The following is a 24903-nucleotide window of genomic DNA, read 5'->3' on the forward strand; positions in this document are numbered from 1 at the left end:
GAAAGAATAAGATAACAATAAAGTAATCGTCATGAAATAAAGACTGAGCAATATTGAAAGCTTAAGTAACTTTTTTCTTTCCTTACTTTTTTTAGAATAATATACTTTAATCGTCATTATTAAGAAATTTGTAAAATTATGAAATTATTATGAAATTTGTTTTTGTAAAGTCATAACGACAATCTCTGAAGTTTTATGAATCATCGTTAAAATTCGGGACGATGGAACTAAACGTCAATATCTGTTTTAGCTTGACCGATAAGATTCGGACGGTCACGAAGGCAACAGAAGTTATAAACTTGGATGTACTTTTTAAACTCATAACATGATTTTAACACAAAGTGTCTCAGAGAATCATATTCTTCCACAGAAGTGGAATAACAGAAAATAATAAAAATATCCCTATATAATATTATATAATCACAAAATTTCAAATATTTTGAAATTAAAGAATTTCGATTATTATACTCTTCTGAAATTTTCTCCCAAAGTTTTTTTTTTTAATTTTTACTAAATTATAGCGTTATATGTTATTTGTGCGAGATTTTTAAATTATGTATGAAGTAAACTAAGTAATTTTTACTGCTGCCAACCCCGTAGATTGGCAAAAAGACGGAGGGAATATGCGTTTCACCGAGTTCAGATTGATTGTAACAGGTATTCTCGATAATTATAACGTAGTTCGATATCATCTTTTGCACATTAATTTTTTATTAAGATGCTGTTAGGATTTTACGCTTAAAATATTTTTGCGAGAGGGAAATTTTTTAATTAAATTTAAATTTTATTCAGAATTCAGCACATCTTCAAATTGATGTTCAAAGGGAATGTGTAACCGATACACGACATACTATTTTCTTTTTGATCGTCGCAGTAAAAATAAATAGTGTGATATCTTACGAAATACATCTTGTGTTTATCTAAATAGGAAAGTAAGTATCACAAACAAATGTCAAAATAGTCATCATGTGTACAAATAACTAAATAACAACACGTTAGCTCGAACTCTTGTGAAATGATTTTCGATAGACGTAATCTCTTTGATTAACGATAAAATTTATTTTTAGCAATGAAAATGTCAATGAAAATGTTAGAACCGAGTATTAATTTATGTCGATGACCGATCAATCAATAAAATCGAAAAGTCACGTTATAAACGGAAATGCTGGCCGCATTAAATTGTCATTTATTAGTGCGATCTGAGACGATTATTTCTCGATAAAAATAGCCGAACTTTGCACGCAAGCTAAACAGAGTTTCGAGAAAATATAAAGTGCGAATGCAAACTGATCACAGTCGAGCATAAATTGATACTTTTATAAACTATTGAATATTAATTACATTTTGTACTACATTTTAAAAGTGTATTCTTTGACAAATTTGAAATTATTGGCAACTGTAATAGAATTATTAAAAATTTTCTCCTTGAAATATATTAAATATTCTAATAATTAAATTATTTATTTTTCTAAGTAAATTTTATTCAATATTGATATTGGTAATTAATTGGCAAATTAATATTAATATATAAATAAATTTTTATTACACAATCAACAAAGGTAAGTCCACTAAGAAAAGATAGGCTCTCAGAGTCAATCGAGGAATACGTGTTCAAAGATTGACGTGAAGGGAAATGCTTATGAAACAGTTTGTATTGATCGCGGCTTCTTCGAACTTCTAACACGATCGGTCTTAATCTCCGTCGTGATGACGATCGATCGATTGACCTTGGAACGAAAGCTTCTCCCGACACATCGAGCTACCTTTTGTTCGCAACGATATGAAGGATAAAACATATTAAACGCTCGCAGATTATATCTTTTTCGAGTTTCGACGAGAAATCATGAGGATATAACGATGATAAATTATCAATAAATTATTTACTTGTTGCTCTTTATATCTCATATACGTCCTTGTGATTGTTTGAGGATAACACGAATGAGAAAATAATTGCGATCGAACGTGCAAATGCATGAATAATGCAGCGAGGCTAATGCTATTCATTGTGGCTATTTTTGCGAGCATCTTTTATCAAGTCGCGGTTGATTGACTTTCCTGTTACATAATTATAATGTCTATTATCTAACCAAGTGTTTTGTTTCACAAATCCCCTTTATTTTGATTTGTATTTAATTGTTATTATTGCAAAATACTAATATATCGCTTGACACACATACACACATTGATATTTCTTATCAATTAATTTATTTTAAATAATTTATTCGAGGCATTATTATTCAAAATAACTCATTATCAAGCCATTAAAATCTTTCGAAAAATGACGCCTTAATTATGCTATTTAGAGAAGTATATATACTCCTGGACAAAATTAACGCTTAATTTTTTTTCACTTTCTCTTTAAAAGCTGATATTTAACTTTTAACGAAAAATTTTAAAGAAAAAGTGAAAAAAAAATTATGCGTTTATTTTGTGCAGGAGTATATTTCGTTATTCGAAAGCTATCCTTTTTTCCTCGAAGGTGTATCTGATTCCATGCCCCTTTTTCCAGACACGGCAGAAACGAAGGGTTTTGACCCGCGACAGTCATGCGCCGAGAGCGACGCGAAGTCAGCCGCGAACGGCAGGCGAGCACGCGGATAGCGCGCAACATGGTGGGCCGCGTTATCGGCGACTCATGCACGAGATGCGATCGACGATAAAAATAAAAATGCGCGCGCGCGCGCGCGAGACAGACCCACGCGTCCGGCGTCTTCCACGGGGAGAGCGCACGTGGGGTTTCTCGACGGGATATATGTATGTATATGTGTGTATATGTGTGTGTGTGAGTGTGTGTGTATTTCTGGACGCGAGAAAACAAACGAAACAATATTATTTTCCGCCTTTTATTAATAGAATAAATAATGATAATTGTATACTAGAAACCTTCCTTGGTTAAAAAGAAACTAATGTGCAAAAGATGATATCGAGCTATGTTATAGTTATCGAGAATACCCGTGACAATCAATCCGCGCTCGGTGAAGCGCACACTCCCTCCGTCTTTTTGCCAACCGTAGGTTGGCAGCAGTGGGGAGTAAAAATTTGATGAGTTGAAAGGTTTTATAATAAAAAATGATAATTATATGTTCTAAACCATCCTTGGTTAATAAAAAACTGATGTGCAAAAGATGATATCGAGCTATGTTATAGTTATCGAGAATACCCGTGACAATCAATCCGAGCTCGGTGAAACGCATACTCCCTCCGTCTTTTTGCCAACCGTAGGTTGGCAGCAGTCGGGAGTAGAAAGAAAACACTCACCACAATCGCGTACCGGCTGCATGTATCGCGTGGCGTTGTTCGCCGGCGTCACTCGAAACCGCTCCATTCTTCTCTTCTCCGGCTGCTCCTCGTGTCACTCCTCGTCGTCTCCCTGGTCGGAGGGCAGATCCAACGCTGACGGATCTCGGGACGCCGAAACGATCAATCGATGCGAATGCACGATCGGATGACACTCGGGATGCGAACGAATCGGCGAATTCGCGCGCTGTCACTCGCGTGCGCGTCCCCCATTCGCCGATGTGAAATTACGGAGCGTTACTGTACGCGACGCGACGCGACGCCGCGGCCCGGTGTTATCGTTACACATGAGGCGAGGAGTGGGGGTAAGGGCAGTGACTGGAGAAGGAGGGATGGGACGCGCGAGCGAGAGAGAGAGAGAGAGAGGGAGCGACGGGTGGTATCGAAAAGCGAGAATCTGTCTGGTATGCTGACATACCATGTATGTATCCACTGACAGCGATGAACGTCGTACAGAGGAAACCAAGAGTGAGACAGAGACGAGGGTGGAAAATAACGACGAACAGAGAGAGAGAGGGAAATATAACGCCATAAGGAGCGATAAAGAAAATGATGGGGAAAGATAAAGGACAGCAGATAAGTAGGGAAGGAAAAAAACAATTAAATTATTTGAAATATAAGAAATGAGACAGAACAAATTTCTCTTATCTTATCCTTACAAATGATTATAATAATATTAGTAAAGGTAAAATTCTCTCGGAGAACGACAGACGGTGAAAAAAATGACTGAACAAAGAACGACGAGAGGAACAAAGGCTAATATAATGAACGAGTGAGGCTAATTGTAAGAACGAAAACAAAAGGATGAGATGAGAGCGGGGAGGGAGGAGGCGGGAAAAAACTAGACTGATTGGAGAAGATGGAGTAGGCATTGAATTGGCGCCGGAATTGTCCTCGATGGTATACTCGATATATTTTCTTGCACCTCTGCAGTGTCGGCTCGCCCTCTCGCGGGCCCTCAACCACCCATTACGCCTTCAGTAACGTACCTAGTAAACTCGTAATTTATGCTTCATTAAAGATGATATAATAATATAATGATACAAGATATTTATCGTAATTTTTCAGGACTACTCGACTCTACCGGGTGTGCGACTATATTGCTTCTCGCAAAAAAAAAAAAATATCAATGCGCGGAATATAACATTCTTACTAAAAGATACGAACTTGCGACGAACCATCTATTTTTTCCTCTGAAACCGCCGCGAATATTCGTATCACGTTCGGGAGGTGTCGCGTAAAAGCGTCATCAATTATATAAGCCATTCTCTGAAAAACAGAAATAAGACACTCGAATAGTATTTCCAGCACAGTATTCCTCGACGTATTTCAAGGATGTCTTTTTTTAACGTTACAATCTCATTAGTTTTATTACATATCGTAAATAATTATTATAGTCGCTAATTTATACGAGATAAATTTTCAGATTTTTTTTATTTCTATACAGATAGAATTTAATTTGAAGCATCGAGAAAAATAAAACAGCTGGAATTTTTTACATCGAATATTTTTCACGAAGCATTCTTTCTGTAAATAGAATAAATAATTATTAATGTGTATATATAATAATTATTTATTCTATTGTGATGCTTCAAATAAAATTCTATCTGTATAGAAATAAAAAAAATCTGAAAATTTATCTCGTATAAATTAGCGAGGATTATATCACTATTCCGCTTATTTCTATTGCGTTATATTCGATTTATCATCTCGCGTGGCGATTTCGCGGAAGGGTACAAATCAGTCGGTGAGACTCGGAGGCTGACGTCTCGTATCGGGTATGGCACGAGAGAGGTATTTTTTCCCCCGAGTTTCAACCCGCAGGAACGCTCTCCTCGCTCTCTGTCTCTCCTCCTCCGTCTCTCTCTTCCTCCGTCTGTCTATCTCTCGGCGTTTCGAGCGAGAAACAGCTGATCGCCGTCCCTTTAATCGCGTCGTCGAGAGCCGTCATCGTGCGAGGTGAGTCGCTCCGAGATCGTTAAGCGGGATTTGACGTCTGGGAGCCGCGATCGGCGCAGGTGAGTATCGTCCCGTGCGATCGACGGTAACGGGTGCCGGTACGCGACCCATTTTTATAGGTTAGGGAGGGTTTCCTTCGTCCGCGAAGCTCTCGGTCCGCGAACGTCCGCACGGACGCGCAATGGCCGCCATGTTCGAAACGCGAAATCGCCTCTTTTCCCGTGGAAAGTCAGCCGGATCGGTGTATCCTCTCTCGCGATCCTCCCACTTTCGACGTTAAGTATCCCCGGTCGTCGAGCGATCGAGGTGAAAATCTCGTCGGGATAAAATTCCGCGACGAAAATATATTTTTCAGATTTTATCATCTATGATTCACTGATAAAACTTGCCAGCAAACACCAAATAACAGTTATATAACTGTTAGTTATAATTTCCCACTCAACAATATAACTGTTATGTAACAGTTATATTGTTGAGTGGAAAATTACAACCAACAATTATATAAATGTTACTTGGTGTTCGCTGGGTTAACTCACCGAAAGTCTCGTTTCATACTTTTCCATATCACGGTTATTCATATCGAGATCAAAAGACCCATTTATTTATTTTTTTTTTTTACAGTGCGCTTCGAAAGTGTCGTTCGCAGTTCGTTAATAATTCAGTCAACGAAAACAATGGAATGCTCGATGATAATTTGAGTACTCTTGCCGGAATGACGCGAACAGTGGTATCCGAATCGCGCGGGCGACGCGCCATGATAGTTGACAGCTCGCGTGCCGGTGTTTCGCCGAGTTGACAGTCGGAACGGTGGATCGCGGACGGACGGGCGTGACGTCATCAATGGCGGCTACTGTGTTGTCTGTGTACGCAGCGGCTGTTGCGAGGAGGTAACGCTGAGAGACGCCGATTGTTGTTTTTCGGACGAGGCTGCGGTCGAACGCGCGAAATATGGGCTCGAAGAAACACAAAAAGCATAAGCGCGAGAGACACGAAGGTGAGGAAAAGATGAAGACACGCGCGATTCTCTCCGATCGTACTCAGGATCCCGATCTGTGACAGTTGTCCACTATTTCCGAGAACGTCGTTTCGAATTTTCCTCTTCTTCTATTGTTTATTCCATCTCGTCGTTTCTCGTCGAAGGAAATTGTCATTGATTGTCCTGTGTCCGTCAATAGAATGAATGATAAACAACAGTGGGGTATCGTCTTCTGTTAGAATGACTTACTCCTTGTCAATGAAGAAATTTACTCCGAAAAGTATAATCTTCGAGTAAGAGAGAGAGAGAGAGAGAGAGAGAGAGAGAAAGAGAGAAAGATAGAGAATTAGATGTAGATTAGATTTGTAAGGATATGTGTTACTGAAGCATCATTTCATCGCACTACAAATCAAACTCTGTACTTATATGTCTATCATAAAAAGGATTCGAATGAAAAAGAGACTGCTAAAGAGCTAAGACTTTTGCTTTATTGGTATTCGATACAGTTTACGCTCTTTGTAAATTTTCATTGGAATCCTTCTCGTACTCATAGTTTAATGATGCACAGGAATTTTGACTACGTTTTCACCAAGGACAAACTGAGAGTGAGGTTGGAGTAAAAGTGAGGTGGATTCGAAAGTATAAACGAAGCGTTCTACAGCAACAGGCGTGACGTAGAAGTAAGTGACGAATAACAACGGACATGGACTGGTTGCACGACAGAAGCTAGCTGTGCTTCTAAAATTATCAATTGCCCCAAACCCTTTCATTTTTTTCTTTTTTTTTTTTTATTTGTTAAATCCATTGAAGTGCAACAAGATTTACGCAAGAATTGTTACAACAGAATATTATGTATAGGGCACAAGATACAGTTACACATAGACAAACCTGTTGCACTTCAATCATATAATTCCTATGGCTGTTATGTATCGTGGCATTGAGAGCCACATATGCTTCGCTTCACCTCTTAGGGAGGTATTTTCAATTTTGATGATTGCTCTCCCTGATTATTCCCGTCGATTATTCAGTCGATTTAAAGTAACAATGGAAATATTATTTTATAGTGTATATTTCTATTATTAAGATTTATTTGATTTTCGAGCTACTTCCATCTCGCTTCCAGTTTGTTGAATGTGAAAACAAGGTCACTATCCTGTTAATAAAGTCATCTTTACATTATCGTCGACATGCTTCCCATCCATTTGTCTCTTAATGTCCCGTAGATTTTATAATTATTTACAATTTGCACTTTTTTCTTTTCAACACCTTCATGTTACACATTGCAACATCTCTCGACGTTTCTTGTTTCTTGTGTTGCTATATTATGCTCTTATCCTGCATAATTTTCCGCAAGATTTCCTGCAAGATTGCTGCATGCGGCACACAGCAGATCATGTGTATAGCTTTTATAGAACAAAGATTTTAGTACGCTGCTTTAAAAAGTTTATTTTGAATGCAACACTGACTGTATTTCTTCTTCATTTTTAACAGAGGGTCAGTACACAACGACGGACAAGCCGCCTAGCTTGAAGTTAATCTTGAAAGTAGGAGGCAGTACTGGAACGCCTGAACACGGTAGCGAGTCGCCGAGTCAGGCCACGATGTTGTCGCAACATTACCAACAACAATTGGGCCTCAACTACTCTGTCAGTCAAGGAGACACGGAATATGACAGATACGTCGGCCACAAGAAACTCAAAAAAAAGAAGAAAAAGAAAGATAAACGGCATAAACATCATCATAAGGACAAGAAGAGGCGAAGAGAAGAATCGAGTCAGGAATCGGTCGGTGATGCCGACGAAAATCTGGCCGAGCCAATACCTAAAAAGACTTGTACTAATCACAATCAGTTGTTACCACTCAGGCCACCGCCAAGCGGTGAATTAAGGGTAGGCGTTAGTAGTATAAGCTCTCTATCACCACATCGTGAACCCAGAACATGCGTTCTCAGAAAAATAGCAGAGCGCACACCTCTCCAGAGATTATTGGAACATTTGTTGAGGTCGATGGAAAAGCGAGACCCACAACAATTTTTCGCTTGGCCAGTTACGGACAGCATTGCGCCCGGTTATTCTCAAATAATCACAAATCCCATGGATTTCAGCACGATAAAACAAAAGATAGATGATAACAATTATCAAAATCTACAAGAATTCGTAGATGATTTCAAGCTCATGTGCGATAACGCCATGACTTATAATCACTCTGATACTATCTATTACAAGGCAGCGAAAAAACTGTTGCACGTCGGTTTGAAAATGGTCACTCCCGAAAAACTGCGACAGCTCAGGCCAGTATTGATGTACATGAACGATATAACGAAAGAGGAGCTCGGATTCGAATTGGGCGTCGAGGATCCGAACAATTTGGATGCTCCTGTGACGGAGGAGCAGATCGAGCGAGAACGTGAACAGGAGGAACGCAATGAAGAGGCAGAGGAGCTCAGGAAGGAAAATCAGAGAAAAATGAGACTGGCTAGTTTAGGTAAATTCGAGGCGATACCGGACGACTTGACGCCCGAAGAGATACTCAAGCAAGCGAGAGGGGCAGCCAAAACGGCGATGGAAAAACTCAGTCTGAAGAGAGCAAACTCTAAGATGGGTTTTCTGCGACAAAAGAAAGACGGCACTACCAGTCTGCAGATTATCGTACCCGGGGACGGAATCATTCCTGGAACCAATCAAAGACCTGTGTCGCTGGGCCAGTTGATAGGCAAGTTGAACCACGGCACAGGAGCATTAGCCGGATTTCGGGAGGATCGTAGAAACATGTCGAAGCCGGTGAAACCGTTGTATTATGGAGCGTTTGGTTCGTACGCACCAAGCTACGATTCAACGTTCTCTAATCTCACCAAGGAAGAAACGGACTTGGTCTATCAGACCTATGGCGATGAAACGGCTGTGCAGTATGCCGAGTCAATTCTGGACTTTGCCAAGGATTGTGACTACACATTAACCATGGTTGACGATCTGTTGGACATTCTCACAGGTGGCGATCATCGAAAGACGAAAAAATTCATTGAGGAAAAACGAAAATTGAGAGAAGAAGAAGAGAAAATCAAGAATATACTGGAGAAACCTATACAGGACATGAATCGTAACATTTCGTCGCTGGATAAGGTCAAGGTTGATATCGAGCAATTAAAGACACTCTCGGAATTCGGTATCGATATAAACTTCTTAGACACTTTAGGTAATTATATGTGAGATTATATATCGATAAAAATAAACGATCTAAACGACTTTTTTAATTAATTTGCAATAATTTATATATGCTATTTATATTAAAATTCTATTTTCTAAAACATCTTAGTTTGAACATATGTTTATATTAATGTCTGCATAAATTTTATTAAAATAGAACTATTTAATTATTTAACAAGCCGTCAAAATAATTTAAAACTTCGATGCCGCGTTTCTCTTTCGCATTATTTACATGAGATGGTTTCCTATTTGCAGAGGAGGACTTTAAATACAGTGAAGAACGCGCCGTTCTACAGAGTCGTCTGGATGATACATCGCAGATGCTAAATCGATTAAAACAGGTCCAGCATGAACGTTTATCAGCGCCACCGCCGGCACATCTGTCCAATGTTCCTAAGGCGGCAGAAGCTGAAGTGATGTTGGCCGAGAAGATCACTGATAATCTGACCGACATAGCGAAGAAACTGCCACCCTCAGGTATTGCACCAGTCGACGGTCTGCGTAGGGCGATGGGCATAGCACCCTTGGGCGGACCAGAGCCCATGGAAGTCGAACCGATCACGCATAATCCTACTATAGTCGCTGATACTTCGTTACTACCGCCCAGTGCGAATAACGGAAATAATCAAGTGCTGTCGAACCTGCTGCCGACCTCTCCGATTCAGAATACGAATCTATTAAGTCCGACTGGCCAGCAGAATCAGAATATGAGTATTGTAGGCGCGAATCAGCCGCCACCGCCATCGATCCAAATGCAGATGGGTATGACACACAGCAGCCAGACACCACCGTCTCTGTTGAGTGCGACGGAGCCATCCGGTGTGACTGATCTTGAGTCCGAACTGCGTGAATTTCTAGAAAGCGATCCCACATTGGGACACTCGCCTCTCCACGACGACAAAACTCTGGAGGATATTTTATCCGAGTCTTAGTGCATACGCACGTTCTGAGTGTTCTGCAATATATAACTTATATACAAATAGAAATATAAATTATAAATATACAGAGTTCTGTACATTTTATTATCGATATGCTAATTTTTTCATGTACGATTAAGAATAAATTAAATTATATAATCCTGTGCCTTATTTTAATCACTTCATTTTATTTTAATTTTTTATGTTGTCCTTTCTTCATCAAAGATGTTAAAGAAGTTAAATTTGAAATGCAAACACACGATATATTAGAATAAAATGAAGTTTATGTAAAATTTAAAAAAATGGAACACAGGATTATATATTTTCTTTTTTGAATTAAAGATAGAAATATATTTACAAGACTTGGACATTTATTTTATAAGGAATGAAATATTTAAATTTTATTTTTACATACATTTATTATTTTGTGCATAATGGCTTATTTGTTATGCAACGTTTGCGAAATGTAATTTACATATATCAATATCCGATATTATATGTTGCGTTATCAAGGACATAACATTGGTCCTGTACATAGAGTGTACATACTAGTATTTCAGTGTGTGTATAAAGGAAATGTACAACATTATTATTGATCACTGATAAATGCTATATTTTATATTTCGAAGCATAATCGAAGGAAGATGCGCAGCAGCCTCAGTCATAATCGGAAACAAAATAAATCGGCGTATCTAATGAAGCGAATAATGCTTTGAAATATACTGTATAGCATGCAATGTACAAAGATACCGATATTCTGCGAATATTCCGAGTTTCAAGGAGATTAATACGCGATTCAATTCTAAACTCGAAGTTGTGAAACCGCGGAATTATAGTCGATAGCATAGAAACTTCAAGCACTACTGTGCTACTGAGAACCGAAAGGATTATAACTCGGGCACAATCTTCAGTTTTCAGCTACAGTTCTCTTATATAACTTCTGTCTACATTTACAAAAAAATATTTTTGCTAAATCTTTTCTCTTTTTCGATACGTTGTCTGAAATTTTAAGCGTGTAATAAGTATAATTTCTTAATTCAACAAGGAAACCTATTTCAACTTTGCTCGAGAATATTCTGCAGCAACACAGACTATATGTTCCCAGTAGGATGGCAATTGCATTAACCCGTTCATGTCAGGCAGTATCGTTACAGCTCTTGCATTTGACTACACAATTACGTGTATTTGCGTATGCGGGAAACATGTCATTCCTTTCTCATAGTCACTTTGCGATGCATCCTCGGAAATTGGTCCGATAATAGCTTATGCCACAAATGCGAGAGTTCATTTTCGACAAGCGCGGGCAACCCTTCGTGCCACGTGCTCTCTGGACTTGTGACAATAATAGGTTCTTGTGAACAAGGCGTTATCATATCGTCATAACAAAGGTAAGATCGCAATATGAATTAATTAACTATAAAACGCTTTATATTACGTCTTTTGCTATACAGTTATAGCTACATTACAAAGTTACACTTGCAATTAGGTAATACACAGTTTCTCTTTCGTTACATCTTGTGCAGTAATCTAATTTTTTTTATTAGTTTATTAATTGTATAATTTATTTTTCTCGAGATATAAAAGTTTCTGGAAAAAATATGATATATTTGAGAAAAATTAATATAAATGACAAATATTTTTTTCTATCAAAATAATTCCATTTTTTAAATAAATTAATTGATTAGGTTTAATAATTTTTTAAATGTTTGTTAAATGTAAAATTTTTATAAGAGCTTATATAATTTAAAAAAAAATAAATAATTTATATGTAATAAAATATTTATTATCAATAATATTTCTTAAGAAGTTCACAAGATAAAGCGCAGAATATGAAATAATCATGAGCCTATATTTTTTATTATTCAAAATGCGTAATGAATAGAATGAATAGAATGTATAGAAAAATGCGGCTAAAAGCAACAGGTATCGTTAAGTGTCGCATAAAGTTGGCCACATATTTCCACGCAAAATCCCCTCCTCCGGCGCCCTCTTTATTTGAGATTTATTTGATGCGTTAATTTGCAAAGTGACGCGACCGTTAAACAATCATAACTTCGGGCATTTGTATTATTCTCCTTTTTTTTCGTCACGATATAATAAAGTGTTCGTGATTAATATGGAGAGTGCCATGAAGTCGCGCGATTATCGTATTGTGATTATTAGTACACGGACGATCTTGATTAACCGTATTTTTGCTAAATATAGTAGACCGAGGAGGTTTCTTGCTTTAACATAAAAAAGGTAAAGAGAAAAGAAAACACATATCTAGTATGTGCCTAATATTCAGTAATGCTTCTTTCTTTTTTTCGTATTTGTGTTTACGTTTGCATTCTCAAAGTTTACTTAATTGCCCTACTTTCCTTCATTTGAAAAAGAGGAGGTTATATTTTTTCTCTCTTCTTAGCCATTCTTTAGGCTGTGCTGCATTCGCAGTTTTATTCGTTCCATATCATATAATTTTTTCGTGAATAATTGCTGAATATTATGCTAATGCCATGAAAGAGCAACAACGGAAAGAAAAGAGAGAGAGAAAAAGAGAAACAAGAGAAAGAGATCCTGGAAGTATCAAATGACCCGAGGAGTACTGTAAAGTCAAGTAATTTAATAATTACTTTTTATTTATTATGAACAGAATTAATTGTTTATTGCCGCGCATAGCATATTTTAAAATATCTCAACATATGTGCTTATAAGATTTAAATTATTATTTAAATTATAGATTTTTTATTTATTAAATTCTCTTTATATAATAAAAAAAGAGGGAATTTTTTTCATATTCAAAAGAATTTTTTTTTTTTTCGAAAATTATACATATATTTTTTTATTGAATATTATTCTTATTTTTATTGAATATTATTCTTTTGTTAAATATAAATTAATTTAAATGATGCAAATTAAAAATATATATGTGTAATATTTCTTTTTTGAAACATTAATTATTTTGAATATTATGCTTTTAATTTAAATATATAATTTATATACATGTGCTATATTATTGTCGCGATATATATATATATATGTATATATATATATATATATATATATATATATATATATATATATATATATATATGTTTTATTCGCATTTACTATTCATGTGACAAAATAATAACATATGTATATGTAATATGCATACATACATAGTAATACCTTGTAAAACTCGATATATTGTAAATATTATGTTAACATAAAACCGGTTTTCTTATTGTGTGACGTTTTATATACATTGTGTACACTCTAATCACCTTGTTGTCATTCACGGTCACTCACTCGAGTTAGTTCGTAGTATCTTTTCGAACGCCGAGAAATATCGCGAGACAATAAACTCTCTCTGTGATGTCATTACAATTAGAGGTAATTAATCCGTGCGGTTGATTAACTCCTTAAACAACTCCTAAAAACATGTATTTATCGAAATGCATATTACTTTAAAAAAAATTAGAATCGAGATAGAGGGATTGAAAATTATAAATTATTACGATATTTATCGTTGATTTTTTTATATAAATATATTTTACTAATATAAATATACTTAAATATACTTTAATTATTTTTGTAAATATACTTAGTATTATATACAGTCGAATATATTTCTTTCACGTTTTTCGCCTATTTATAGGTATATAATTTTCTCATTATTTTTTTATAAATTTTATTACGCGCAATAATGATTCATTTAAATATTCGTTATTTCAGACATTATTTTGTAATTTGGATTTTTTGTATTTTACAGATTATACGTACCGAGTGTGAATCATAGTTTGTACGACTCCAATTTTCGCATAATTTTCCCGTCGCAATAGAATAAGGTACGCGTCGTATGTGATTAAACGTCGGGAATGCCGTCTAAAGTACCGTGCGATTGTTCTATTCTGTTAATTAGTATACGCGCAATCGTAATTAATCATGTTTTCGCGAGTGAGTGCCGTAGAGGAGCAACAAAAGATGAACAAGAGACAAGGGAAGGAGTCGAGCAACGACGGAACAACCGAGGTGAGCAGGTTATAATTTATTTAATTTATTATTTATTTATTTGTTGCTTATGTATAAAATTAATTGGACGTTAGCTCTAGTGTGATAATCCATTTTACATTGTTATGTAATATAATGCATACGAAATATTTCAGATTTTATTTTAAAATAATATTTATAATATTTATTATAAAATATGTGTAATAATTTATATATATATATTTTTTTTCATAAATATATATAAAATGTTATATGATTTAAAGAGGTTGTTATATAATTATATTTAGATTATATTTGTAGACTATATTTATATAAGAATTCATTTTTACTTAAAGTATAAAACATGGAAACAAATTTAAATATATATTTAAAAAAAATTATATATATATATATAATTTAAAAAAAAAATAATATATATATGTAATTATATACATATATATATGAAACATTTGTTTAAAAGACAAATAAAAAATTTAATTAAATGTAATAATTATTAAATTAATTTATTAAATTTATTAAATTTATTAATTTATTAAATTAATTTATTAATTATTTCGAAAACTGCTTTATAATTTAAATATATCTATATTTTGCAGATACAAGGTTACGTATATTACAACTCCGCTGCTGTGCATTGAAGGGGTGAGTGTTAAATTACTTTTTAATCAAATTAAGCAAATAGATATCGGAAAAAACTGTTTAACTTATTAATTAAAATTTTTTTACGATTATTAAAATAAAAATATAAATATAATAAATTTGGAGTTTTCAATAAATATTGCAATAAAATATCCTATAAATTTGCATCAAGTACGATTCTTATATTTAAAATGCTCGACGCTATTATCGAACAGGAATAATATGTACACGCTTTTTATATAAAATTAATTATAAAGAAAATTATAAATGATTTTTACATTTAATTAATTAATGAACTACAGAATGTTTGCAATATATCTCTACATGAATGTGTCAAGTTAATAATTCGCGATGCGCACAACTTACACATTGTCATGTCAGATTTCAAAAGTGTCTGAAGTCTGCATGGTTCGTAGACACTGCGTGTACGCTGACAGGTTAATTAAGCCATATTCTGCCGTTGTTTCGAAAATGTAGACGTGTAAATGACATGTGCGAAAGCGGTTTTCACACTACCGACTGACCATCAATTCATACATTTGAGATAGAAAGAGGCTATTTTAGTTCGCTTACGTTAATTCACATTGACACCGATAATCTTTAATGAAAATAAACTTAAATTTAAAGGCCATAAGAGCTAAACGCGGATGATAGTGCGTAAGTTCAACGAGAAAATAAGTTTTTCGTTGAAACTTATTTGTGTGCACAGGGCACAAATTTTCTTGGTACGATACCAAGCAAATTTAAATAATTCTCAATTCGAGAATTTATTTAATTATTATCCCTCTTTCCCCCCTGTAATGTTGTAGGCGAGAAAAAATTTTTTCTCGCCTACAACATTACAGGGGGGAAAGAGGGATAATAATTAAATAAATTCTCGAATTGAGAATTATTTAAATTTGCTTGGTATCGTACCAAGAAAATTTGTGCCCTGTGCACACAAATAAGTTTCAACGAAAAACTTATTTTCTCGTTGAACTTACGCACTATCATCCGCGTTTAGCTCTTATGGCCTTTAAATTTAAGTTTATGTTTTATACACAGAGCCTAATTTCTTATATAGTTATTTAATGAAAATGTAATTTGAGCCACGTTATAAATTTTTAAAACTTAAAAAAAAAAGTTTAATGTCTAATCAGCATCGATTAATTAATATTATTTTTATGATCTGTCATTTTCATGAAGTTTTACAACTTTTCGCTTTAGAAATAAATTAAAATTGTAATCAAGAAAGAAATTTAAATTAATTTTGTTATAAAATTGTTATTTGTATACATAATATACGAAATTTTATTATAATGCAGAGTATTCTGTGATAAATGAACATTCGATAAATAAATTTGTATATTTTTTTAAAATTTTTCTTTCTCTTCTCAATTCTTAGAAAATTATCAAACATCGTACAAAGATTCACGTATTTATGAGACAAACAGATTATTGATTTATCACTTTAGAAGTTCGAATGTAAATAAGCAGCGTTCATTTCAGCGAAGTTTTATGATAATTTAATTACGGGAAATCCCCCCCCTTTCTCTCTCTCTCTCCCTGATTTGCGATTTACACTGTATATATTTGTTATTGTGATACGAAAGTGTTCTGTAAACGCCGGAAATGAAGTCGCAGCGCGATTTGCATTCGCAAATTGATTATCGCGCTAACAAGATGCGCTGGGATATTTTTATATTGCCGATAACGTACCCACGGGAGAAATTGCCGTTTTTTTCACGTTGATTAGGAATAGTGCATCGCGATTCATGGTCGATTATAATTTTACATCGCTCTCACGATGCTATGTATTTTATTTTTTACACAACTATATTTTATTTTTCTCGCGAGAAATAATGATGCTATCGAGAAATTTGATTCCGCATGAATAAATTTTATTCTTCAAAATTTAAGATTATATAAGGAATGCTTCATGATATAAAAATTTCATAATGATCACGAAAATTATTTACCGAATAAAATAAATTTCTTTCTCAATCGTATCACTTTAGAAAAAATTATAGTATGTTTTTATTTATATTGCTTATAATTTGAAATAGATATAGAAAATATACCTTTAAAGTTTTAAAGAATTGCATACTTGAATAATTTTAAATCCAAGACAAGAGAGAAAGAGAGAGAGAGAGAGAGAGAGAGAGAGAGAGTGTGAGAGTGAGAGAGAGAATAAAATTAATAGATTGAAATATTTGCTACGATAATTTTCTCTTTTTCTCTTTCCAAGGAGCATCGCTTTATTAATTTGCTGACGTATTATTATGGAAGACTTGAAATCCTGATTTCATTATTGAATGTGCCCAAGCTTAGTTTCTCATGATTCGTTAAAAAAGAATTATGATGGAGAGTACATCGGGGACTTTCCTCTTACGCGTTCTGCGTTTAGACTGGTAAAATTAGTTATACATTACCTCTTGCTCCGAGTAATCTCATTAGAGAATTGAGAGTAATGAATTAGCTAGACGCGCGGAGAAGTCTCTGCCATTGCGCGATACATTTAGACATGAATTATTTAAGGTGCACGCTACATTTTGTTATACAAACAATTAATTTCATTCTCATTCCTCCATTCAAATGTCGTTGGATCGTATAAAAAGAATTATGAATTATTACAATGTGTTTTATGAAATATATACCTATATCGACAATTACATATTATTATAATTTCTCTTATTAGCGGAGCTCTATTTTTTCAGAAACAATTGCGAAAAATAAAAGAATTTTTTCTTTTTTATTATATCATTAGATCATTTGTATCAAAATAATAATAATAAATAATAATGATATATAAATAATAAAAATTAAATATGCAATATTAAATAATAAAAATAACAGATTTAAAATGTCAGAACTGTTTTAATATTTATATTTACGTACACATACAGATTTTTATTTCTGATTTATCATACAAATTATATTGCCTTATACAGCCTATATAAATCATGTAAGAATAGCATGATGTACGGTGAAAATCATAAATAAATCAAGAGGCAGTTAATAAAATATTTCAGAATTTCACGAAGCAAACATGTTGGTAAGAGATTAACAATTAAAACGCGAGAAATGTTGCTTAAAGCGCCGAGTGATTAGATGTTTCAATTACATGGCATATCGCTGGTCCCCAAGACCTTGATACTTTATTTTAATCTCGCTTTTAGCTTACGCGCAATCTTGTAGAATCAATTAAAACTTGATAGAAATCGGATACAACGTCGCAGCGTGTTATAACGACGATCGAATTCCATCTTTCAATCGCATTTATCGAACGGATAAATTATACCGTCTTTCACACGAAATTGTAATTTAAACTGCTAATGGCAACATTGAAGTCAGCACTGAAGTCTCTATTATTGAATGTAGTAATATATTAGTTTATTATTACTCGATATCGTTTTAAATATTACGTTTTTTTATGACTTTAAAAATTTAATTTTCTATTTTCTTTTATAAATACATACCTAACCTAACCAAGCTATTGAAAAAAAAAATACAAAATAAATTGAAACATGATTTGATTTCCTGTTTATTAATTAATTTTCTAATATGCTACATACATATTGCAAATATTTTTGTGAAATCAATCTTCTTATAAAGTATCAAATTTTTACCGTTTTATAAAACAAACAATTTTTTGTAAAAAAACTGAATTTACATATAAATTTGATTTTATATATAAAGTTTATAAATAATTTTATTGATGATGAAAAAACAGAATTAAAAGCAATTCTTTTATTTCGGTGAAAAATTTTCGATGTTATAATTGGAAATGCATTTTGTTCAACAAAATATTGTTGTTGTTTTTTTTTCTTTTTTACGATTTTGCCGGAACCGGACATTGAACTCACGAAAATTGTAACGATTTCAACTAGCGCAAAACTTCCTTCGTGAATACCCAAGTTATTTCCCCGGGTTGAAAAAAAGCTTGTTCGGAGAAAATGATTTTTTTTCACCGCTGTAGCTGACTACGCGTAACCTCTCGTAAAACGAGCAATCATATTTTCATTACAGCGAAGGAGATTGTACTCGCTATTTGCATGGTTTGAATATATATTCACATACATATATATGCGCTACATATTGTGCGTCGAAAACTTCAATACGTTTCATTTGCATCTGGTAAGGTGTTACTTTAGTTGGTAAATGCTGTATATGTATATTCTATTGAAAAGGACCGCTGGTTTGGCTCAAAAGCAAAGTGTGATTATGTCGTATAAAATATATCAATATACATAATACAAGCAAACTTAGAACCACAATTAAATATAGAGGTATAATACAATTTACAAGCTTACATTAAATTTATATTTATAACAAAATGATAAAAAAGTAATATCGTAAATTAAAATTATTATTATTCAATTTATTATTTTAATTAATAGTAATATTTTATGATACAGAATATATTTTTAAAGCATAATAAACACACATTACATAGATATCAAAGATTTTATGCATACTGAAGAATTTAAAAATATTTAGTGTTATATTTGAGAATTTAATAATTTAAGAGCTTGTTTTTTTTAATATACATGAAAGATGTAAAAATGTGTTTGATAAATTTTTTACATAAATCATATTCTCTCTTTCTCTTTCTCTCTCGCTTCTCTCTTTTGTAGCAGATAAAAGATTGCTATTTTTAAAATTTCGTCAGCAATGTAAGTCCTTGTACAATCGAGATTTTTCAGAGAGAAATTGTATATCGAAAACGCGGAAGAAAACCACGTCATTTTTATAACGAACAGCTTGGAGAACCCGAATGCTTATGCGTTTGGCTTTTCGTTACTTATTCTCTCCAATTCTTTATTCGAAATTTCGAAGACATTTCTGTAACTTTCAAAGCGTACTGAATATCTTACCTTATATCTTCCAATTTAAAATCAATTTACAATACCATTTAAATTAGAAATTTAAAAAATGTTGAGATAATCAACGTTAATTGCTCATTATTTAAATATTATATTGTTGACGAAAATATTATACAAAAAATAATATTTCAGATATTGTCAGGAAAATATACCGAGAAAGAAATAAGAATCTTCTTGAAGAAAGAGAAATTTTCTTTTTTAAAAAAAGGTAGCTTCGATGTAGTATATCACCGAAGAAAAAATCATAATTTGTTATTCGAATGAAAAAAAAAACAAGTTATGGAAAAAAACGCCGATTTGAATAAAGGAAAATTTTGCATGGTAACGCTTGGAAAATCAGTTCCGCGTTTCTTATATGTCATACGCGCTTGGCTTTGGCTTTCTTTTCAACCTCCGGATCGTTCGTCATTCCATCGACACTCTTATTTTCTAGTCTCTCGGGGAATGCGGATGTTTTCAATGTGTCTAGTCATCATGCAAAATAAGCATCTCGTGAAATTGATAAAATTGGTTAGTACACAGAAAAAAAATAAGTGTCAAATCAAAACTTGTATACTTAAACTAACGCGTTCATTGTTTCGTATATACGCAACAATTTATAATCTTCTTAGAAAAATTTAATAATTTTAAATTTCAACAATATTATAGTCTTATTTTAATATTGTAATTGTTATCTCAAGAATATATAATTATTTAATTCTACTTTAAGAAAATTATAATCTTTGATTCAAAAATGTTATTTTCTATCTAACATTGTTTCTTTTCCATTCAAGAAAATTAAATTTTAAATCATAAGAATATATTTTTCTTGATTGAACTATATAAAATGGCTTCATTCAAGTAAGCAATTATTCAAGCAATTATATTTTTCTTTAATTAACACAATATAATCTCATTTCAACATTTTCATGTTAAAACTAAATATATTTTTAGAACAAGAATGTCCTTTTCTTCTGTGTAGAAAAGAAATTGAAGACACAGTAACGATGCTAGAAATTTCTAATATCCAAGGGAAGTTTCAAGTTTCTTCACCAACATTATTAAATACTTTTTTGAAAATACTTTTTTTAGTTACTACTGAAAAAATGAATTTTCCTACTTTTTAATAATGCAAGCTATTTTTTTATACTTGAATCTCTTTCTATGATAGCTATATAAAAAGCGCCGATGAAGGCTTTGTCGGTTTAAGAAAGGAAACGGAGAAAGAAGGAAGCGAAAGCTCATGAAGTATGGATTTTCTACTTGCTTCGTTATAACATATGCATGAACGGTTTGCTCCTCGCGATGACGGCTTCCTTTTGTTTCCCTAAGTAGAATAGTGGCAACGATATATGATAATGGTTTATTTGATCTTACGAAGACAAATTTCTCCACGCAAGCATAAATCATTCATCGCATACAGCTCGCATGATTCATCAATATTGAAAATGATTGATTTAAAAGGTGAATAATTTACTACATGCACACAAAAGGATATCTAAATCTAATTATATTAAACTCTAAAATTAAATCTAAATTTCTAAATAATAAATAAATTAAATTTTATTGCCTAAGTTCTTTTCTAATATTAACTATTGTTACATAATAATATAATCATAACATAGTTATATCATCACTAATTAAAATCATCATCTGATATTAATCTGATACCGATATATATTGGGAAATATTTTTATGATTACACGAATGCAGCAGAAATTTGAGATTCTTTCTTTCGAGAAGAACTTCATACGATTTTTCGTACCATAACCATAGACGTATAATATACGTCTATGATCATAATGTTAAACTAACATTTCGAAGTTTAATGGATACTAACTTCATTTCATTTCTGACAAGACGTGGCCAGCAGAAAGCTTTGATTTTGCCTCGAAAAAAGCAAAGTTTCATTCTAGTTTGAGTCTGCTAGGATGAAATATATCTTTGGTGAAGGGATCTTATTTTTAATTCAAGATTATATGTGAGATGTTTCTCTCTCGCATCATGTTTCAAAATGTTGCCTGAAAAATTGATATTTTGTGTAACTTCCGTATCTATTAATAACACTAGTAACTTTAGTAAGTGTAAGAAGTAATTGAAGTATAATTATACATATACACATGTATATATAATATAATAATTATATTTATATTTATATAAATATAATTATTATATTTAATAATTATATAATAATTATATAATATATAATATATTATATATAATAATTATATAATAATTATATAAATATATTATATATATATATATATATATATATATATATATATATATATATGTATGTATGTATATATAATATAATAATTATATTTATATTTATATAATAATTATAATAATTATATTATATACTTATAATAATTATAATAATTATAATTATATTTATTTACACACACAAGTATAATTATTGTGCCGTGTCTATTTTATTTTACATTGTTTTATATTTTATCAGTCTATTCTTATATTCATTACATCTTTTGAACGTATCGTCTTCTTGGCTCGAGCTTAGGACATGATAAAGCGTGAAATCGCTTGCTTATAACAAAGCTAGTGAATTTAAAGCTTGTAAACAAGCCAAAAATACACAATGTCGAACAGGTGTTGTTTCAGCGATAAATTTGCTGAGGCAGCAGGTGTATCAATCTGCTTGGAATTGACGGATACTACGCCGGGATTGTACGTTGCCAAGGGAAAAAAATGATAAATTTCTAGTTTGCTGATCGTCTCATTTGAATTCCGTACAATTTTCATTTTATTTATTTACATTTATAACAAGAGAAATTTGAGAAATTAAGTAATATGTTCAATAACGTTGCGATGTAAAAGATTAATTGATCATGTAATTATATGTATTTACAGCAGCTTGTTCGGAATTTTTAAATCACCAAGTGTGTACGTATTGTCAATTAAAACATGTGTAAAATCTAAAGTATAATAAGCTTAATAAAAATCATAATAAAAATCTAATAACACTTTCCTGATATAATTTTGATATTAGCTTTTGATTACAGTTACGAAGGCAAATGTAACGTAGTCATGTTATATTACGTAGACAAGAACAAAGACGATTAGTTTATTCTTGCTTGTTGATTAAGAACCATCAATCAGACCGGTCCGCTTAAATAGCCACAATATCTCGACCGGGAATATCCAATTAAACTGTAACGACAATAGCAGCAGTCTGCAAGACACGATATCGGCTTCAAACGTTAATCCTTGCATTGTGCAACATTAAAACGGAATCGCATGATTATGAATGATTCAGTGACGGCTGCAATTATGAATAGCAGAATGCTCCACTTGATCTTAAATATCCCTTTTTCGATTTCTTTTTCATCCACGAATACTCTTTTATTCTCGAACAATATTCATGATGTGATATTGAAAGAAATTAAAGAAGTTAATAGTTGCGTATGAAAGTTTAATTATGCTCTGTGAAAGAAATATTAAATTTTAGTTGGTCGTAATACAACATTTAATGCGCATCATAATCTTTAAATGTACGTTGTAGGATTTACCGCAGGATTATTTTGGTCTTTAATATTATTTAATTAATTGCACGATATTACTGTTAATGAGACTCCAAAATTCAATCAATGATACATTTAATGAAATATATATGTTACTGTAATTTATAGTAAATTAATAAGTAAATATCTTCTCCGCAGCAATTTCTACAATGCTATTTATAAATCTCCAACTCTGTTTTGGTTTCCTTTAATTTATATTATACAGGGTGTACCAAAAGTCTGGAAACGGTCGAGTATTTTATAAACTATGCATTTTAGAAAGAAATGTTTCAGACAAAAGTTGTTTGGTTCGAAGGGGGCCATAAGATGGTGTCATTGGTTTGACCTTGAAAAGTCGTTTGAAGGTCACGTGAAGGCCACCTTCAATTTTTTAAATGGAACCTCCTATTTTTTATTACTTATTCTTGCAGCTCATCTCGAGAACTTTCCAAAACACTATAATAAAGTATTTCTTTATAGAGTACTTTTCGAGTTATGAGGCTTGAAATAATTTCTTAATTTTACATAAACCATAAAATATCTAGTAAAATATTCATTTTTCGATTATCTTACCTTAATACTTTTATGTACAAAATAATGAAAGGAATCAATTGGTGTAAAGAAAAAACATAGTTGTTTTTTAAAAGAAATATGTAATTGTTAATTGCAAATTACATTTTTTACAAGTTTTTTCTTTACACCAATTGATTCCTCTCATTATTTTGTACATAAAAGTATTAAGGTAAGATAATCGAAAAATGAATATTTTACTAGATATTTTATGGTTTATGTAAAATTAAGAAATTATTTCAAGCCTCATAACTCGGAAAGTACTTAATGAAAACTAACTTAATTACAGTATTTTGGAAAGCTCTCGAGATGAGCTGCAAGAATAAGTAATAAAAAATAGGAGGTTCCATTTAAAAAATTGAAGGTGGCCTTCACGTGACCTTCAAACGACTTTTCAAGGTCAAACCAATGACACCGTCTTATGGCTCCCTTCGAACCAAACAACTTTTGTCTGAAACATTTCTTTCTAAAATGCATAGTTTATGAAATATTCGACCGTTTCCAGACTTTTGGTATATCCTGTATTGTTCTTCGTGTTGCTAGAAAATACGGCAATTCATGAATACTCATTGTTACTCTTGTTAATGAAAATAAATAACTTTCATTCAAAAGGCTAATTTTCATACAGTTTAACATTTAATAGAATAGTCGCATGCTACTATTTAAAAAATATATGAAAATGTGTTTTAAGAAAAGAGAAAATCGATAGTTCGCTTAAATATTAAAAGCACGGAAATGAACGAGTAACAAAAATGTATAAGGGCGGCCTGTGAAAAAGGCAGTAATCAGGATTCTCTTAAGAAGATATCGGGAGAACTGAGTTGATGACATTAGCTTTTGCTACCATCTGGCATCTTATTCTGAACTTTTAATGGCGCATTTACATTTTTTAAGCATAATGGAGTGTTCGTCGAGTTGCATTTTAGTAGTTAAGTGTTCGGACGGTTTACCGTCGCTTCTAAAAGTTTAGACTTTTGTCAAGGATTCTCAGGAACATGCTCTACA

General features: G+C 32.6%; 3 protein-coding genes across 8 annotated transcripts in view; 2 read left to right on the plus strand and 1 right to left on the minus strand.

Annotated features, from left to right (window-relative positions):
- The window catches only part of Kcc (solute carrier family 12 member kcc), an 81843-nt gene extending 78140 nt beyond the window's left edge, over nt 1-3703 (minus strand). Inside the window, exon 1 of the mRNA XM_083085156.1 lies at nt 3259-3703. Coding sequence (XP_082941282.1) covers nt 3259-3325 — 67 coding nt within the window. The 5' untranslated portion in view covers nt 3326-3703. The remainder of the gene's footprint in view (nt 1-3258) is intronic.
- Nucleotides 3704-5173: 1470 nt separating this feature from the next.
- Brd7-9 (Bromodomain containing 7/9) lies at nt 5174-10944 on the plus strand. 6 transcript variants are annotated; one of them, XM_083085165.1, is made up of 4 exons: nt 5189-5256; nt 6801-6912; nt 7724-9424; nt 9691-10944. In XM_083085165.1, exons 3-4 carry the CDS (start codon nt 7834-7836, stop codon nt 10365-10367), a joined length of 2268 nt encoding a protein of 755 aa, XP_082941291.1. In that variant the 5' UTR covers nt 5189-5256; nt 6801-6912; nt 7724-7833; the 3' UTR covers nt 10368-10944. The 6 variants fall into 6 exon arrangements, with proteins under 6 accessions (XP_082941292.1, XP_082941293.1, XP_082941291.1 ...); XM_083085164.1 differs by having other exon boundaries at nt 5199-5315; XM_083085163.1 differs by lacking the exon at nt 5189-5256 and adding an exon at nt 5759-6250.
- A 1163-nt stretch (nt 10945-12107) lies between these two features.
- Nucleotides 12108-24903, plus strand: part of LOC145963337 (uncharacterized) — a 92790-nt gene continuing 79994 nt past the window's right edge. Inside the window, exons 1-3 of the mRNA XM_083085174.1 lie at nt 12108-12948; nt 14086-14345; nt 14921-14966. The gene's annotated coding sequence lies outside the window, so the exon portion shown is untranslated. The remainder of the gene's footprint in view (nt 12949-14085; nt 14346-14920; nt 14967-24903) is intronic.

The sequence above is a fragment of the Camponotus vicinus genome, unplaced genomic scaffold (genome assembly GCF_025532165.1).
Source record: "Camponotus vicinus isolate PSW18456_S1 unplaced genomic scaffold, iyCamVici1.0 SCAF_12, whole genome shotgun sequence".
In the NCBI taxonomy this organism is placed as follows: Eukaryota; Metazoa; Arthropoda; class Insecta; order Hymenoptera; family Formicidae; genus Camponotus; species Camponotus vicinus.

Bases quoted from the DNA above. Each gene is read 5' to 3' on its own strand.
- Brd7-9 (XM_083085162.1), top strand. From the start codon at position 6,205: ATGGGCTCGAAGAAACACAAAAAGCATAAGCGCGAGAGACACGAAG. The intron at 6,251-7,723 runs GTGAGGAAAAGA...CATTTTTAACAG, and splicing joins TAAGCGCGAGAGACACGAAG to AGGGTCAGTACACAACGACG. The intron at 9,425-9,690 runs GTAATTATATGT...TCCTATTTGCAG, and splicing joins AAACTTCTTAGACACTTTAG to AGGAGGACTTTAAATACAGT.